The 18,389-nt window shown below is 33.6% G+C and overlaps 1 protein-coding gene and 2 long non-coding RNA genes across 6 annotated transcripts; all 3 read left to right on the top strand.

The window, feature by feature from the left end:
• Window positions 1-375: 375 nt before the first annotated feature.
• Window positions 376-2,088, top strand: LOC146915873 (uncharacterized). The gene is made up of 2 exons (XR_015014786.1): window positions 376-511; window positions 1,881-2,088. It is a non-coding gene; the product is annotated as an uncharacterized LOC146915873 (long non-coding RNA).
• Window positions 2,089-3,644: 1,556 nt separating this feature from the next.
• On the top strand, window positions 3,645-11,680 carry LOC146915872 (uncharacterized). Of its 4 annotated transcripts, none has more exons than XM_085718133.1 (8): window positions 3,645-3,710; window positions 4,294-4,439; window positions 4,525-4,669; window positions 8,313-8,914; window positions 9,395-9,587; window positions 10,121-10,185; window positions 10,318-10,528; window positions 11,012-11,680. In XM_085718133.1, the coding sequence occupies exons 3-8, from the start codon at window positions 4,577-4,579 to the stop codon at window positions 11,372-11,374; spliced, it is 1,527 nt and encodes a 508-aa protein (XP_085574259.1). In that variant the 5' UTR covers window positions 3,645-3,710; window positions 4,294-4,439; window positions 4,525-4,576; the 3' UTR covers window positions 11,375-11,680. The 4 variants fall into 4 exon arrangements, with proteins under 4 accessions (XP_085574259.1, XP_085574261.1, XP_085574258.1 ...); XM_085718132.1 differs by lacking the exon at window positions 3,645-3,710 and adding an exon at window positions 3,908-3,982; XM_085718135.1 differs by lacking the exon at window positions 4,294-4,439.
• A 1,667-nt stretch (window positions 11,681-13,347) lies between these two features.
• On the top strand, window positions 13,348-15,878 carry LOC146915871 (uncharacterized). Its single transcript, XR_015013602.1, has 3 exons — window positions 13,348-13,624; window positions 14,330-14,476; window positions 15,472-15,878. It is a non-coding gene; the product is annotated as an uncharacterized LOC146915871 (long non-coding RNA).
• The last annotated feature ends 2,511 nt before the right edge of the window (window positions 15,879-18,389 follow it).

The raw sequence follows: 18,389 nt of genomic DNA, 5'->3' as shown, positions 1-18,389 counted from the left end.
TACTTTTTGCAAGTACATTATAAAATATGATATTTCTACCATGGTCATATGTTGCAAATATGTCTATATAATTGTATAGTCAATTTGATATTTATATGTGAAACTCTATAAAAAAAAAACCGTGCATCGCACGGGTTAGAGTCTAGTTTTGTTGAAAAATAATGAAGTATGAAGCGTTTGAAGTTGTGAATTTCTGCTGGAAAAACTGCTTACGGGTTTTGGGACAGAACTCCACTAAAATGGTAAGAACTCTCTCCATGTAACTCCGAATCAAGTGGTTATTGTTGCTATGGTTAGCTAACGAAATTACTGTCGTTTTGGCACCGGTTTCACGAATTTTGGCTCAGTAATGAAGTCAGGAGACGATTTTGAAGTATGGTGACTGATGCATGATTTGAGCTGAAGACATTGTTTTCATGTTAGTGTAAAGGATGCTTTTACGGCTTAGGGAAAGGTTTGAGTGCAGAAGCTTGGAGTGATGAAAGCTTGGATAGATCTCAGAACTTTCATTGTGAGTTCCTTTAGTTAGAAAACTTCCCTTTGGGTAGTTAAATAATGCCTTTAGAATAATAGAATATAATTTGGTACATTAGAACATAATTTAGTGACATTATGATTTAAGGTTCACACCCTTGCTAGTGTACTCTAAAATAGTTTTTATGTTGATAAATATGCTTATGGCAATGTAGGAGTTAGAGGAAAATTATTATGATAAGTTTTACGTGCGTATGAATAAATATGCAATTTCGGCTAACATTCCGAAAAGTGAGAATTGTTGGATTTTATTACTTTATTTCGACTCTTAGCTAATATAAATTATACTTTTAAGGTGATATGATGGTTTGGTTTGGCTAAGACTCTAAATTCTCATTTTTATCGAATATTTATATGTAGCCGAAATTGTATTATGAATATCCTCTTATCATATACTACCATAGTGTATATTTATTTGTGTAAAAGAATGATTAGAGTAAATTAGCCATTGGGACAAATCATTCATGAGTAAGTTTCCAATCATTGGAAAGAAAAGAATTCTAAGTATGGAAGTTCGACTTAATTAGTCGAATTTAATTTATCAGGATATGGGGAAAATTTTATAACCTTTTAGGAATGGCATATGACAACGATATGTCTAGAACATGAATAGGTTAGTATAAGAAATAATTTCAGAATAAAGACGAAATTACTACGTCTTTATTATTAGACTCAGAATGTTATTACTTCAAGGAAATCAGTTAAGATAAGTTATTCCTCTCTAGCTCCCCGTTAGTAGTGGAGTTGAGGATTAACTCAGTTATCAGAAATCAGTTCAAGTTATAATATTAAAACATGTTTAAGCTGTGGCTTTCGCTATCCGCCAGTTGGATACGAAAGGTTCCCGCCAGTTGGAACGGGCACTATCCGTGAGGATGACCCCACAATAATCAGAGGAGTCTGGTATCCCCGTCAGTTGGGTTCCCGTCAGTTGGAAATATATATATATATATATATATATATATATATATATATATATATATATATACATACCGGTTAGCAGAGGAATAAATTTCGGGGTTACTCCACCTGGGTTTATTCGTAAAATCAACTCAGATAATATTGTTTGTTCAACGCTAACATTTCTAACATAATATGACAGACATTATGAACATAATTATGAGTATGATTTCAGCATTAGTATCAGAGCTGACACAGCATTTCAGATAGCGATCCTAGTTATCCCCCGATCGCTCAGTTATGCATGACACTACTGTATAAACCCAAAAGGGTTGAGTTTAGAGACAGATGGCGATCCTAGGTTCCCTGAAATTGCCTACAACCTAGGATAGGTGGAACTCACTGAGACATCCCGTCTCACCCCAATCCCTTTTATTTTATTTCAGATCAGCAGGTTGTACGTGGCAAGGAGACAATACAGGAGGCTGAATGATATATTTTCACATGCTCGTGTCGTACTAGTTCAGATTATTTATTACGGTTCCAGACATGTATTAAGATAGCAAATGTACGATCCTACAGTGATGTATATATTTATTCAGTCGAAATTTTTATTATTGTAATTTTAATGTATCCAGTACTAAATTTAACGCACATTATAAGTATTCTAGATAAGTTTAGTATGGGTGTTACACTCCCTTTGGACATTCATCCCAATTAACGAACTTCTATGAAAATTGACTTTCAATCCCGACGCCATTTCAAGGCCTCTCAACACCGATTTCAACATCCAAAGGTTATCCACCGTTGGTTCTCCGATACAAAGATTGTCATCGGCATATTGCAAATGAGAAACCACTAGACCACCTCTTTTTACCTCAAAGCCTTTAAAGAAATTATGATTGACCACATTTGTCATTAAACCATTAAAACCTTCGGCCACCAAGAGAAACAAAAACGGAGCTAGCGGATCCCCTTGCTTTAAGCCTCTTTGCACATTAATTTCCTCGGTAGGACTCCCATTCACTAGGATTGACATGTTACCACCAAAAATACACGCTCTCATCCACCTAATCCACTTTTCCTCCATTCCAACCCTTTTCATCATATATTCTAAAAATCCCCAATCCATCGAATCATACGCCTTCTCAAAATCCACTTTTTAATATCAAACATTCTCTATTTGCCCGCTCCGCTAAATCCACAACCTCATTAACAATCAATACACCATCGACCAAATGCCTCCCTTTCAAGAAAGCCGATTGTGAGACCGAGATTATAGAATTCATCACCTTTGAAATGAGCTTATACAAACTACCCAAAAGAGATATGGGGCGATATTGATTTAACGACACCGGGGTGCTCACCTTAGGGATTAAGGTTACGAAAAAAGAAAGAAAACTCTTGGGAAGCTTTTCATTGGCATGAAATTGGTCGAACATAATACGGATTTCATGTTTCACAAGGTACCAAAACTCTTTGAAGAAGGCAAAGTTGAAACCATCGGGACCCGAACTTTTTCCACCATCACTATTTTTAATCACATCTTCAATCTCCAATAACGAAGAAGGTGTGGATAGAGCCCTATTTTCGTCTGCCGTAAGCATCACAAAATCTACCCCATCCAAAGTTGGTCGTTCCCAATGCACATCTGCCACATGACCTCTAAAATAATCAACCACCGCTTTCCTCACCTCCGTCGGGGAGTCGACCCAAACACGTTGACTTAGACTATATACATAATTCAATTAATGAATCTAAAATGTTAATTTTTGTTTATAATAGTAATCGGAGAGTGTATATAATATAATGGTATCAATTCAGATACATTTATATGGACGCATAACGCATTTAATTTTTAACAAAATATATACACAAAATATTGACAATTTTCATTGTATTGAATGATTGGTTATCAAAAACATCATTTATACTTGATAACTATTTTTTATGCAAGCAAATAACTAAAATAAGAAGAAAGGTAATAGTATTTATATTTTCACTATAAGTATGCCTCTCTTAAAGCAAACTAATAATTGAGACCCCAATATAAGGGAAGACCTCTGTAACGGTAGTTCCCCAACTTTGTACTTTTGTCCAAATTGTGGACATTAAAAGAACTTGGAAAGAGACCTTTCTTTTCGTCCCATTTGATTTTATAGCACTATAGCATCTCACCTTATAAGCAATATTAATCATTCAAATTATACATTGCAGGCTAAAGACACATTCACGCAGCTGTATTATACTCACTCACGAGATTCATCTTCAAAAAGGTTTTCCAATCTTCCTTTTGAATTGACACTCACATAATCTCTCTCTTCCTATTAAATGATCTTTTTCTCTTTCTTTTTTTTTTTGGTAAATTATTTTTTTTCCTCCTTTTTTTTATTTCCATCTTTTTTATTAACATATATGATAAAAAAAGTCGTTTTATTTTTAAATAAAAAAGTCATCAACATGTAAAAAAGTTACACAAATTTCTCATTCTCATTCTTGTCAACTCAAATTATTCCGCAAACAACACAAGACAAGAGAAAATTCCCAGGTTCATTTATTTTTCTCTGTCATTGTTTTTTTTTTTGTTTTGATGAATGTTTTCAAAACAAATTCCAAATTTGCTATTTAGACACGACATCATGGTTTTTGACATCTCAGCTGCAATCATGCCTTTGTCTCATAACATGATTGCAATTGTGATCTCTTTTCAATTGTGATTCTCTTCAATATCAAAATCAGCTACATCATTTTCACTCAGTTCTCAATTTAAAATTTCTTAATCTTCTATATTTATTTCTTTAGAATTTCCCATCTAACATCTTTTCTCAACCCAATTTTCTTTTTTCTTTTGTTCTTCAGCCATCATTTTACACCATCACAACCCAAGAACAAAGTCACAATAGACCAATCAAATTGGCCAAAACTCAATGACCCAATTCAAGAACCATTTCAAAGTTTCCATCTTTTGGTATTCTAACTAACAACAAGCTCCAAACATCAAAAGGGTATGTATGAAATTTGCAACATTAACATGTTTTGTCACAAAAACAGAGTATTTTAAGATTTAACAACGTTGTTGTTCTTTTGCAGGGAGAGAAAACTACAGATCGGGGCAAATTGGTAATTTTGAAGGTGTACGTTCATGAAATCGTTGTCGAGATTCACCGCCGTGTTGGTGTTTCCGGTCGTGTTAATCGTCGGCGCGTTAGTGTACGCGCGGTTCCTCGAAACACCTGTGAGTATTTTTTTGCTTTGCCTCAAGCAACATTGATTTGATTGGTTCCTAAAGTTTGCTATTTTTTAACGTTAGTTATTTGTTTTGGATGTTTCGGTTAAAAAAAGACATTTCGGTTAAAAAAAGACATGAGAATTACTTGGTGACTGAAAATTTCTTCCCCCTATGTATATGTTACTGTTTGTCACCTCTAAAGTAACTTTATTTTTTTATATTAGAAAATCTCTAAAGTAACTTTCTCATTTTGGTGGATAAATTTAAAAAGTTTTTCCAAAACAAAATATTTTTTAAGTACTATTAATTTAACTGTTAAAGCATATTTTTTAAGTATTAATTTTGCTCTAAAATGTGCATGACCAAAGAAACAATAATGAGTATGTTTAGATAATAGTTTGCAAAGTACATAGACTAAATTGTTGTGTTTTCATATTTTAGAGATTGCATTATGAAGTTGAGAGATTAAATTGTTACTGAATTTGTGTATTTTCATTGTTTAAGAACTATTAATGGGCATTCATGTGAGCCACTTAACCGAAAGACTAAATAATTGAATGAAGAATAATTGAGAGTTTTTTTGATTGATTTTAATAGTTTAGAGATCAATTTGAAGAGAACAACATTTTATGATCGAAATTGTTGCTCTATCCAAATTTTATTTATAATTAGTTAATTTTATTTATCCTAACATATTATTTTGGAATAAAACCCAATTAACTAACCTCAAATTGAGATTTAAAAGATATAAATTGAAATCTAGTCTAGATATGCATAATATCTTTTACTTAACCTCTTTCTAGAGAGCGGTGGGTGACTGCCACCGCAAATTCACTAGCCATTTTACCACCAAAACAAACAATACTTGGTTAACTTTGTGTTTGAGTGAGAAGTTAAGTAGTTGAATGACAAGGAGATCTAGAGTTTTTATCTCCATCCAACATAATACTAATACTTATTTTTAAAATAGGTTTGCTCTTAAACTTGATTGGTGTGTCTTGCAAAATCGTGTTTCACTCAATTTGTTACACATTATTTGTAAAAAAAAATTGTTAGAAAATATCTAGTATAATTTTTGTTTGACAATATACATATTTTAAAGGAGACTCTATCTTTTTAATAATACAAAGAGGACACGAAATATTTTATAGATCAAGAGTGGTTCAGTGACTTTGGTTTAGTTAGGTAGGTTTGGCAAACAAAATGAAACTGTAAAAAGTCAACAATGTCCTTTTGGCGTATTAGGGGTTTACCATTAAACAGCTGTGCACAAGAGTCAAGAGACAAAGATGTGACTTGACCCAAAAGCCCGATTTTAGTTGAATTGTCAACATATTCAGCTGTCCAATTAGAATAAATTGTTTGATAATTTTTTCAAACACATGTCTTTCTTCAAAATTATCTTACTTGATACTCCCTCTTTTCCTTTTTAATTGTCACATTTTGACTTTTTACACAAACAAAGACAACAAATATTTTTACTACTTTTGATACAACAATTTATCTTTTTCCTATAATAACCTTAATCATTTAATACTTCATTTCATATATTTCTCTCTCTGCAATAAATATATAGGGGTAATATAGGTAAAGTCACATTTAATGATACTTTAAACTTTGAAAACGACAGTTAATTAGAAACAAAAAATTTATGCAAAAGTGACAATTATAAAGGAACGGAGGGAGTATGATTTAGGCTACTCTTAGATGGCCGTCCATCCTATAAGATTTGATCGATGGAGAGACTATGCAATATGTTTAGGGTATGGCAAAGTGACTTGAATATTTTAGGTAGACTGAGATTAATAAGATTTTTTTGCTACTAGATATTTCTAATGCCTAATGAGTGCAGCTAGTGTCGGCCAACCAAACATAGAAAATTAAAAATTCTAAGATCTATTGTTGAAATGTGAAGATGTTTGGCCACGTGTCCTTTTGTGGACCTACATATGACTTTTACGACCCACGTTTTTTTCGAAGGAACGACCCACGTTAACATTGTATTTTTGCACCCCAGTTGACGTGTGTTGTTGCCTTGTGATCCTTGTTATTTTAGAATGTGTTTTAGTTTTTTGAGTTGCTTTCTCCTAAATCCTAATGGTAATTTTAGTGGATTAAGTCTAAATTCTCTTGGTTGTAATTTTAGTGGGTTAAATTCATACAAAGTTATGCTTTGATTTTAAGTGAGATTCTGCTGATGGATAATGCGATTGAATCAGTTAGATTAATCGTTTCTTTGATTGTCCCGTGAGCTTAGCTAAGCTGGTAAGGACAATGCATAATAATATATGCATGGCTCGGGGTTCGAACCCCGGACACCACAACAAAAAAACGTTTCTTTGATAGATCGAGTTTAAATTTTTTATATTGTAATTTTTTGCTACATGTTCATGCAACGTTAATTAAATTTTGACCCATCCATAATATTAATAACTTTTTTTAGGGGTATAATTAACTTTTTTTTAGGGGTATAATATTAATAATTTTTTAAGGGATAATATCATAAAATTAATAGCTTTTTTTTTGAAGGAAAAAATTAATAGCTTGTTCCGTACATTTATAACTATTGGATTAAGCTCTTCAAAAAAAAAACCATTGGATTAAATTAGATAATATACTATCATTATAGTAAACAATTCCTTTATTATTATTATTATTATTATTATTATTATTATTATTATTATTATTATTATTATTATCATCATTATTATTATTATTATTATTTTAGACATAATATTTCATGTCATATTTATAAAAAAAAATAATATTTAAGAGTTAAAATACTCTACACAACCCAAAAAAAACTCTAGATTTGCTTCTTCTTGGTTTTTTTTTATGGTGGTTTGGATTTGAATCTCAAACCTTGCATATATTATACATTGTCCATACCAACTAAGAGCTAATGTTTAATGTTGGTTTGTTAAGGTACGATACATTTAAAGTTTCTTTCCTTTTTTGAAAGAGCGTTTAAATTGATTACATTATAAAAAAAAAAAAAAAAAACGAGCATTGAATTAGCTAGTGTTGCCAAAATAATGTAGAGTAACGACCACGCCACTTTAATTAAATTGGGGAGATCTAGTTATTTAGAGATTCAAATCCTAAATATGAACTCTGAAGTAGGGTCATTCCCTTTTTTATTAATGACGTAGATCATGTCCCTTTCATACACTCATATGTCTTTATCATAAAAACAATGGGAGTGTATGACTAGTACATACTACATATGTAATTTAACCATCGACGTTTACTTATGTTTTTTAAAAGATATTTTTAGTGTGTGTGAGATTAATTTTAACGTTAGAATCTTTCAAACTCAAAAAGAATCGTTTGTTAGTATCACATTCTTTTTTTTGCTCAAAAAAAAAAAGTATCACATTCTTTTTTTATGAATATAAGATCTAAAAAAACTATTAAAAAAAATTCAAAAGGTTAATGAGTTGGATTCAAATATGATTTATGATAAAACATTATACTATAATTCGATCTATGCAGATGACCCCGCTTAGTAAAATTAGGTTTGGTTGTAGTTGTATGAATATATATTGTTCTTTATAAATTTTTTATGTTGATTCTACTACTATCTTCACAATTGTTTATTTGATGAGATTTATAGTGTATATAATGACCATAATGTCCCTGTGTGTAGGAGGTTTTCTCCGCAGTTTCATCTAACGAACCAATCCTAACAAACAAAGCATATGATGAAACACCAAAAAAGCCCCTGAATCAAATAGATGAAACACCAAAAATAACCCTGAATCAAATAGAGATCCCATTAAATTGCAGTGGATACAACCTCACTGGAAAATGTCCCACAAACAATCCCACCATCTCAACAAACAATCAAGACCATTCATCTACTTCCACGTGTCCCGATTACTTCCGTTGGATCCATGAAGATTTAAGACCATGGGCCCACACAGGAGTAACAAAGGAAGCAATAGAGAAAGCACAAAAAACAGCAAATTTCAAGTTAGTGATATTAAAAGGAAAAGCTTATTTAGAGACATATGAGAAAGCATTTCAAACAAGAGATACTTTTACTCTATGGGGGATCCTACAGTTGTTAAGGAAGTACCCTGGAAAATTACCTGATTTGGAGCTTATGTTTGATTGTGTTGATTGGCCAGTTGTTCCAAGTAGTGAATATAGTGGACCTAATGGTGTTGATCCACCACCACTCTTTCGTTATTGTGGCAATGATGCAACATTGGATATTGTTTTTCCTGATTGGTCCTTCTGGGGATGGTAAGTCATCAAAACTTATTTCACAAATTGTTGTATCCTATTTCTCTATGGCCGTTTAGTCAAATTTCAACCATTAGATTATCCTTTAACTTGATTCAATAGTCGAGATTTATCTTAACGACTACAAAGAACATAAGCATGTGTTTGGAAAATGTCAATTACGCGGCATGATTGCACACTTGTCATGCATCTCCAAATAGTAGCTTCAAAGTATACTATAATTTTGAGTAGCTACACTCTTTTTTTTGAGTAGCTACACTCTTGTGTACACTTATATATTAGTTTTGGGAGGTTTCTGAAGCTTTTATAAATCAATGAGGTCCTATAAATGTAAACATAAAACCAATTATTTTTAAATGATATTTTAGTCTAAAATGATGTTTATTGTGCCAAATAGAGATTGATTGTTTTTTGTGACAATGAAATTTAAGCAAAAATTATAGTTTTATGGCATATGTTGTGCTTTAATTGATGATATAGGCCTGAAACCAACGTTAAGCCATGGGAGATTCTATTGGGAGAGCTGAATGAGGGCAACAAAAGGATTCCATGGATGAAGAGAGAACCTTATGCTTATTGGAAAGGGAATCCAAGTGTTGCTGAAACAAGACAAGACCTCATGAAATGTAATGTTTCTGAAAAACAAGAATGGAATGCTCGTTTATATGAGCAGGTATGTGTCAATCTTTCCTAATATAAAGTTTTTTTCTCCTAATCTAATTTTTATTTCGGTTAAATAAGTTTTTTTTCCCCTAAAAATATAAAGAATTTTGATTTTAGTTCCGAAAAAATTAAACAGTAGGTTTTCGTCCTCACAAAAAAATTTAATTTTATTTTTGCTCCTTAATGACCAATTTATGTTAATATGAATGTCTAAATTATGAGTCTTTTATGTTCAAAATGTGTTCATGTTATGTCCGTTTATTATGTTCGACTTTTGCAGGTTCATATTATGTTAAACAAATGTAAAGAACACGTACGTCAAAATTAAATTCGTTAAGGACCAAAAACAAAATAAAAAAAATTTGTGAGGATGAAAACACCTCATTTTTTTATGGATTAAAATCAAAATATGTTATATTATAGCGATGAAAATCATATTTACCCCTTTTATTTTTGTATAATACTTTTTTTTTCAAAGGTATTTTGTTATGATAAAATAATAATGAAAATTGCCTAAATTAACAAATGAAAGTTTTGTTTCAGGATTGGGGACGAGAGTCACAACAAGGGTACAAGAAATCTGACTTGGCAGCTCAATGCACCCATAGGTATGTCCTTAAATTCAACATTAACTTTATGGAACATGAAGTTAGCTCCTATGTTTGAAATCTTGAAGTTATAATATTTCATAGTAATCAAAATATCAATGTTTTAATTCAATCATGATATATTGTGTGTAGATATAAGGTTTACATTGAAGGTTCTGCTTGGTCCGTGAGTGAAAAATACATTCTAGCATGTGATTCTCCCACTTTACTTGTGAAACCTCATTACTATGATTTCTTCACAAGAGGTTTAATTCCAGTGCATCACTATTGGCCCATTAAGGAAGATGATAAGTGCAAGTCCATTAAGTTTGCTGTGGATTGGGGCAATAGTCACAAGACAAAGGTAATTAATATATTTTTGTTTATTTACTGAGACTAATTAATCATATTCTTTGCTGGTAATTAATTTTGAATCTCTTGTGTCTCAATTACATGATATAGTTCTCTTAAAGTGGGAAAACATATTTTTAAGTGTAATTTGCAAATCCTACACTTGAACTCACTGGGAAGATATGTTTTTTTTAAATGATAAAAAATATGTTTTTCCCTATTCAAGATGATCTTATTGTATCCCAATACTTAGTCAATAACATGATGATTATAAGCTCTGTACAATTATAATGGAAAGTGTGTCTTTGCACGAAGCTGACACTAAGACATGTGATTACATTCCATTAATTCATTCTTTTAAATTTTATCGATTTGGAAGTACGCTATCTGGTGTTTGTGACATTGCTTCATAGGTTATTATCACCTTAGAGTCTTTTTGGTTCTCAATATTTATATTCCCTTTGTTTTAATGTTACATGTCTTTTTCCTTCATCAGGCACACGAAATTGGAAAAGCAGCAAGTAATTTCATTCAAGAAGAGTTGAAGATGGATTATGTGTATGACTATATGTTTCATCTCCTAAATTCATATGCTAAACTCTTTAGATACAAACCATCTATAAGTGATAAAGCTGTTGAACTATGTGTGGAATCAATGGTTTGTAAAGCAGAAGGATTAGAAAAGAAATTTATGATTGAATCATTGGTCAAGGGTCCTTCAAACACAAATCCATGCACCATGCCTCCTCCTTATGATCCTCCATCTTTGCATGCACAAATAAGAAGAAAGCAAGGTTCAATTCAACGAGTCGAATTCTGGGAGACAAGTTATTGGAAGAAACAAAATACGAAATCTTAATGTATATTTTTTATGACCGAGTTCTTGTCCAAGGGAACGATGTGCAGATCGTATGAGTGTTGTAAACCATAGGATACCGAGTTTGATTACTTAATCATCACATCAAAAAGGAAGAAAAAAAAGAAAAAAAGATGATTGTCATCATTATTAGAGATTATGTTTTTTCCTTTCCATATGGAGTTTTTTGGGTAGATATAAATTTAGTATACACCTTGTCTCATATAGTTGGCTAAATAAAATGTATCATATTTGTACGGATTACGAGTATTTTTTTTTTTTACTTCATAAGAAATAGTATTTTGTACGTTATGAAGTCGTGTTTAATTCATATCTCCTCAAATAGTATTTTTTTATTTGTACGTTATGAAGTCGTGTTTAATTCTTATCTCAAATGCAGGAGTCTTATTGTACCAAAAAAAAAATGCAGGAGTCTTAACACACACGCTCATACCTAGGTAAGAAGATGAAGAAATGTAAGAAAAAATTAGTTGTTGGTGATGCACAATAAGATACAACAAACCTGCATTGTCTAATAGTTTCTTTTTCAAATAAAAGATCAAATGGTTAAAGTTAAAAAATTTAATAAGGTCTATGATGGACCACAGTAATGTTGGTCCACCTTAGACATTTGTGGTTAAAGTTAATAGAAAGTGACTTAATTGATTTACGAAGGTAAAGTTAAAGGACCAATATAGGCGTTTTAGAAGTTACAGAACCAAAATCAAAACAAAAAATTAATTATTTGATCAAACGATCAATTGAGCCTTAAGTCAAATACCAATGTGAGACTCTTAACAATAACCAAATTTATCCACAAAACATTAAATTAGTATGCATACCATCGTTTAACAAGAACAATTAAGATAAACTACAAAATAGTGTGAAGGATCATACCATCACTTGATTTGTTCATTTGAATTAATTCAGGTCCCTGTATTTTGACCATATTTTTCCTCTTAAAAAATCTTTTGTTTTTAGCATTGCGTTCACTGTAGGTCGAAATAGTCACCACGTGCTTGGTTAAGTTGTTTAATTAGCTCTATCTTAATCTTAATAAATCTAGTATGACTATATGTAAATTTGGTGTATTTGATCTAAATTTGCGACCTAATGCGCTGTTTTGCGACTCTTTCGTGAAGAAAGTCAGGGTTTTTATCCTAAAATCAGGTGGAAATTTTCCCTATAAATACCGTCTTCCTCGCTCACTATTTTCTCATTCAGAGCGAAGCAGTTCAAGAGAAAGGCGAGCACTAGGAGCTTCCACATAGGAGTTTCTCTCTTCTCACTCCAATTTTTTCTAGGGTATGTTTTATTTCTTTTGTAATTTGTTTTTAGTTATCATGAGTATCTAAATCTTTTTAGGTCTGGGTTCTAAGATGAGCTTATATTTTATTTGTTGGATAATTATTTAATTTAAAGTCGTTTATTCAATTATTTTCTGTTCGCTATTTAGTTTTACTGAAGTGCTTAAGATTTGTCTACTCTAGAGCACAACCCTGATTTAGTCACTTAGGTAGTGACATGACCTAATATTGATATTTATATTTGTCTAACCAGGAAGTAATTAGTTAGTAACTAGCGAAAGAAATCGAAAGCGATTGGACCTTGATAGTAAGTTATTAGGAGGTAATATAACTAATATCAAGTAAAATCTGCTGAAATCAGGATGTAACTCGTTAGTAATTAAGAAAACAAGTGACTTCACGACTTAAATCAGCATACCATTTTTCTTGTACCTTGGTAAGATAGACGATGATAAGACCGCTCGTTTCTAGAACTAACGAGAGGCAACGAGAACGTAAAAAAAATGAACGTAAAAAAAAAAAAAAAATCATAAGCAAGGATAAAATGAACGTAAAAAAAAATAAAAATAAAAAGAAGCGATAAATTTTTTTTCCCCCACACACAGAGAGGAGAGATGGACCAAATAGGCAATGAGAAGTTTAGCTTATTTCCCCCTCTCCTTACATTCTCACGCAGCAGCATCCACACCCACACCCACACCAAGAAGATAACGATAACCATTCTATTCCTTTCTAGATCAAATTCAACATGCAACCCTAAATTTCACCCTCTTTTCACCTTGTTAGTTCCTCCATTGGGTGTTTGATCATAAAAAAGGAGAAATAATAAGAGAAATATTAAGATTTTTTATTAGGGTTCAAGGAAGATTAAGAGGAAATTGGGGGAAATTCTAGGAATTGGAAGAGAATAGGAGCAAATAAGAACAATTGGATCCAATAAATCAAGGTGGGTTTCCTTCCCTTCATCCCTCATTCATTGGATTAAAGGGTTATGAATTCGAATTTTAATAGTTGAGAATATCCATGAATTCATGAAGCATGCATGTTAGATATAAGAAATTGATGTTGTTGCATTATGTCTTGAGTAATTACAACTAATTATGTATGATTGATGATGATAGGGTTAGAAATTCATGTTGTGTGGCTGTTGATATGCATCGCTAGTTTAGTCCCTGATAGTTTAAATGATAATTATACTATGTATAGTAAATTATGATATTTTAAGTATGAATGATGATATATGATTACAAATATGCAAAGACATCAAAGATTACAAGAAGCATAAATATACTTCCAGGTAGTACAAGAATAAAAGATAATGATTATTACTAGTCCGTTATCAAGCGGCTAGGTGGTATTGAAAGAACGATAAGGTAACCTCAGAAACAGAGGTACCTTAAACGACGTTTACATTAAAGTAGTAGGTGGGGCGTCACTTACCGCTTTTTAGCCTACTTACCTGGTAGGTAACTTTCTCTCGTGTATACCCACGTTTAGAGAAGTTGAGAATGCAACAAACGAAACGAAACTTATAGGTATATACGTAAGTAGTATCATGAACTATTATATGTATTCTTCTAGATTGACTTATGGATCTTCAAATTCCTCTTTATAAGTGTCTTCTTGCTGATACAATGCTGCAATTTGACAGAAAAATAAAGGAGGCCGTGTTAAATATTATGAGCTATCATCTATTTGGAAACAATTCTTTCATTGAAGGATGAAATACATGTGATGGTGGAGGCTGTACTGTCCCTGCAACAGAATAACTGCCTTTAACATCAGAGACTATCCGCAGGTATATAATCCTTATGCTTTCTGCGAAATTGGAAGTCAGTTAGTTCCATTTAAAATGTGCTCATGTTTTTACACACTCCACTACATCGATCCTTTATAAGAAAAAAGCTTTCTGAGATGAAACATCTGAGTTTAGGCTATTTGCTATCAATCGAAGATTCATTTAATTGTTATACACTATCTAATGTAGCTAAACTGATATTTTGTTTAAAAAAAGTTATTCTTTTTGGACAGATTGCTTAAAAATAATTAATGTCCCAATTTTTCTCTGAGACCTTGATCCCTTTCCTTTCAAATTAAAACTTAATCTTGTATTCATTTGCTGCTTAACCTTATAGTGGTATTCATTTATGCATAAACCACAAATTTTCAATTTCAATTTTGAGCTCTTATATTTTAATCTGAAAATAGCATCTTTGGTGATAGGTGGACTGGTTTTTTTTTATTTTTAAATTACATCTTTTCTTAGTATAATTTTCAACATTGAAGGTAAAAATTTTATTTGATGTAGAAACTCATTTAATTTCTACAGTTTAAATCTGAAAATAATAATTTGGAAGTATAGTTTGAAGTTTTTAGTATTATTTTTTTTTATTAAGCTGATTTGTGCCATTGTTTAAAAATTGTTTTCTTTTAGTGGGTCTTCCACTGTTAACAGAAAAAATTATCGTGGGCAGGAATCTCAAAAGTGTGTAATAGACATAACTTTGGTAGCTAGCAAGTAAATTTCATTCTTAGATTCCAAATCCGACCAAAGTAAGGGAAAATATAATTTTTTAATGGCATTTCACCCTCAAAATTTGATACTTACAACAAATTATTAAATCTTGTGTTTGATGGTTAGATGAAAATTAGGAGTAGATTATTGTGATTAAAAAATCTGAGTCTGTTGTACACCAGTAGAATTGAATATTTTAGTATTGTATGTGATCATTTTATGATCAATTTAAGTTGAAACTGCTAGAGTGACTTGATTTCATTTGCTAAATTCTGCAGAACCGGTGTGTAAATATAGCAGCACATCTATAATCTATTCCACGATCCTATTGGTTCAGAGGCAATCATGTTAGCTGGTAATCACGTTAACTGCATGCTCACATCATGATAAATAGGTATATGTAGTTATGTTCTGTATTTTGTTACACATGAACTTTTTCCACTCCAAACATGACTTTAGATAAACATATTCAGAAAAAATGCAGATTTTGTATGGTCCGGAAGTACATTTCTGTACAAAATATGTCCACTACATACATGACTAATATTGCACATATGAGGCCTTGTCCTGTGCTTTGTTTATTCTAAGGCATCATTTAAGTTTAGGTCTCGGGTAAATAGTCATTTTGAATTTTGATTCTTAAATATGTGAAAGTTGTCACAATAGTACCTTAATCTATTACAATTATGAAAACATATATAAATGCGTCTTTTGCTTTTCAGTTTTCGTACATTTGTATTTCTGTTAGTCAATGTAACACACAATAGTTCCTGAATGTGTCTTTCGTTAGTCAATTTAACCCACAATGAAGTTACTTACAAAAGACACACTTCAGGTGTTTTTGAAATATCGATACATTCATGAACTATAGCGACACGACCACATACATTTATTTAGGGATCAAAATGATTGTTTACTCTGTGTGTCTCACATCGCTGCCATATGGTAGAATCAAAATTCAAAATGATTTAAGTGATTGATGTGTCATATGTTGGGGTCTTTTCCCTTTAGGCCTCTGTTTAATGTTGTTTAAATATGCTACACAGGTTTGTTGGGAAAATTTACTAGGTACTTTGAGGTTGAGCTAAAGGAAGTGAAACTCATAGAGGATTACTATGCTTCTTGGAGCGGATGGGGGGTGTGTACCTGCAGGCACTCCGACGCTCAAGTCAGTAGAGATCAGAGAGTGAAGGTTTTAGAGGGAGATAGAGTTCTACCTTGGGGACTGCGGTGAGTCCACTATTTATAGAGGTGGAGGGCTGCAGAGCCGTTAAGGAGGCACACCTGGCTCTGGCGGTTACGAAATCGTGGGAAGTGTAACCGACATAGATTTTATTGCGGGAACGTGCACAACGTGCAAGAGAGACGTTGGGGTTCGTTTGAACCGGTCTCTTTGCTTCGTGCACCCCCCTTCAGGCGAGGGGGTACGTTGTGAGCAATAATGCCAAACGTGGAGTTTGGGCTTTGAATGATATTGGGCCTAAGTAAATGGGCCAAGAATCTCTTTGGTCGGTCCAGAACAGTAGCCGCCCAAGTCGTTGCTCTTGATAAAGAGTGATGACTTAAGTGCGGGCGTTTTGCTCGTAAGGAGCCGATCTCAAAGGAAATTCAGTTGGTATGTACCCCCGTGCTAGAGGTAGAGAGATGGATCTCGTTAGCGGACTTATGCGTGCCTTGACTTGGAGGATCGTTTGTGAGGCAGACTGAGAATGTTGAGGCTTTGGGCCAGATAGGCTCGCCTGTCTTGAAGCGCTTGTTCTCCCTCTAACGATGTAAGTTCGCCTGTCAATGTGGCGGAGTCCGGTATACGTATGTCTGGCGGTGAGATCGGATGAAAAGATTCCCTCGTCAGGCAGTTTGGTCGGATGTCATTCCGTAATTAATGCCAGCATCTCGATGAAGAAGTTGAGGGGACATGACCTTTGGTTTCTGAGTGACACGTGTGTAGGCTGTTAGTAGCACTTGAGTGCCTATAGTTTCCAGCGTGTTCTCAGGTTGTATTTCCGAGGTGCCATCATCACCGTTGATTGGATTGACGTTTGGAGAAACGTAGTGAAGGATCATAGCCCTTGGGTGAATGGGTATGATTGAATCTGGGCCGTCGAAGCAGTGCTTTAGAGGAGGAATAGCGAGTGAAGGGATGCGTCGAATACACTTTGTGACTTTTGGGTGGTTCGTGCAACGAGTATAAATAGCTCCACTATTGTTTTGGAGAGTCACTGTATTTTCGAATTTCTCAGAGACTTGGAGATTTCTCACAGTTTCCACAGGCAAAGTTCTTTCGAGTTTTCGCATCCCAACCGCAGCTTCAATCTCTTCTTCCTCACTGGTAGAGTTCTGAGACTCGTTTCTTTTACTTTTGTATTTTAGTTTCTGTTCTGCTTTTAGAAACCGTAGGAATGCATGCTTCTTAGGGCAGGAGTAGCTTGACTTGGTGGTTTCCGCCGTTGGTTCAGGCGTTTTCCACCGTGCATTAAAGAGTTTGTAGGTATGCTGTCTGTTTTCTGTTTAGTGTTTAGAGAAACATTGGCGACAGGCTTGTGCTTCTTCCATAAGCTTTGGGTCTGTTCGCTGAGGGTAGATCCCCTCGATGCGTGAGTTGATTTTCTAGACCTCTTAGCTTTTTTATGGTAGCGATTTGATCCCTTCCTTGCCATGGCCGACCTGATAGGTGAAGGAAGGGTGGATCTGACTGTTAGATTCACTTTTTCCTTTGCTTTTTCCAGATCTGTCATGGCTGACGAGGGAGTTGCTGCGTCCGTCATTATGAGGCTCGGAGAGGAGCCTTTAGAGACTGAATCGGTGTTTGCCGCTGATGGTTTGAACGAAGCACCTTTTGACCTCATCGGTGAGGGTAGACATTGGGAGCTGATTCTGCCGAGCACGTCCAACCGGGTGTGTTCGGAGTATGAAAATTACGTATTTCCCATGTATGAAGTGATTTTCAACGACATGGATTTTCGGCTCCCTTTCTCTAACTTCCAGCGGGAGGTGCTTCGCTGGACCAAGTTGTCACCTACCCAGATTCATCCAAATTCTTATGCCTTTATGAGGGATTTTGAGCTGCTGTGCGATTATCTTCGCATCCTTGCCTCCAAGAATGTCTTTTTCTCCTTCTTCACCGTACAGCGGGGTACGGACTGGGTTTCTTTCCGCCAGACCCAGAAGATGTTTGAGGCCTTTGCCGGGAAGATCC

The sequence above is a fragment of the Medicago sativa genome, chromosome 6, assembly GCF_051527215.1.
Source record: "Medicago sativa cultivar Bolivia chromosome 6, Bolivia_mono, whole genome shotgun sequence".
Classification (NCBI taxonomy): domain Eukaryota; kingdom Viridiplantae; phylum Streptophyta; class Magnoliopsida; order Fabales; family Fabaceae; genus Medicago; species Medicago sativa.
The sequence above is the reverse complement of the archived record's forward strand: the minus strand, read 5'-3'. Positions and strand labels throughout refer to the sequence as shown.

Coding starts and splice junctions, on each gene's coding strand:
- LOC146915872 (XM_085718135.1), top strand. CDS start 4,577: ATGAAATCGTTGTCGAGATTCACCGCCGTGTTGGTGTTTCCGGTCGTG. Junction 10,186..10,317: donor GCAGCTCAATGCACCCATAG/GTATGTCCTTAA, acceptor TATTGTGTGTAG/ATATAAGGTTTACATTGAAG. Junction 10,529..11,011: donor GCAATAGTCACAAGACAAAG/GTAATTAATATA, acceptor TTCCTTCATCAG/GCACACGAAATTGGAAAAGC.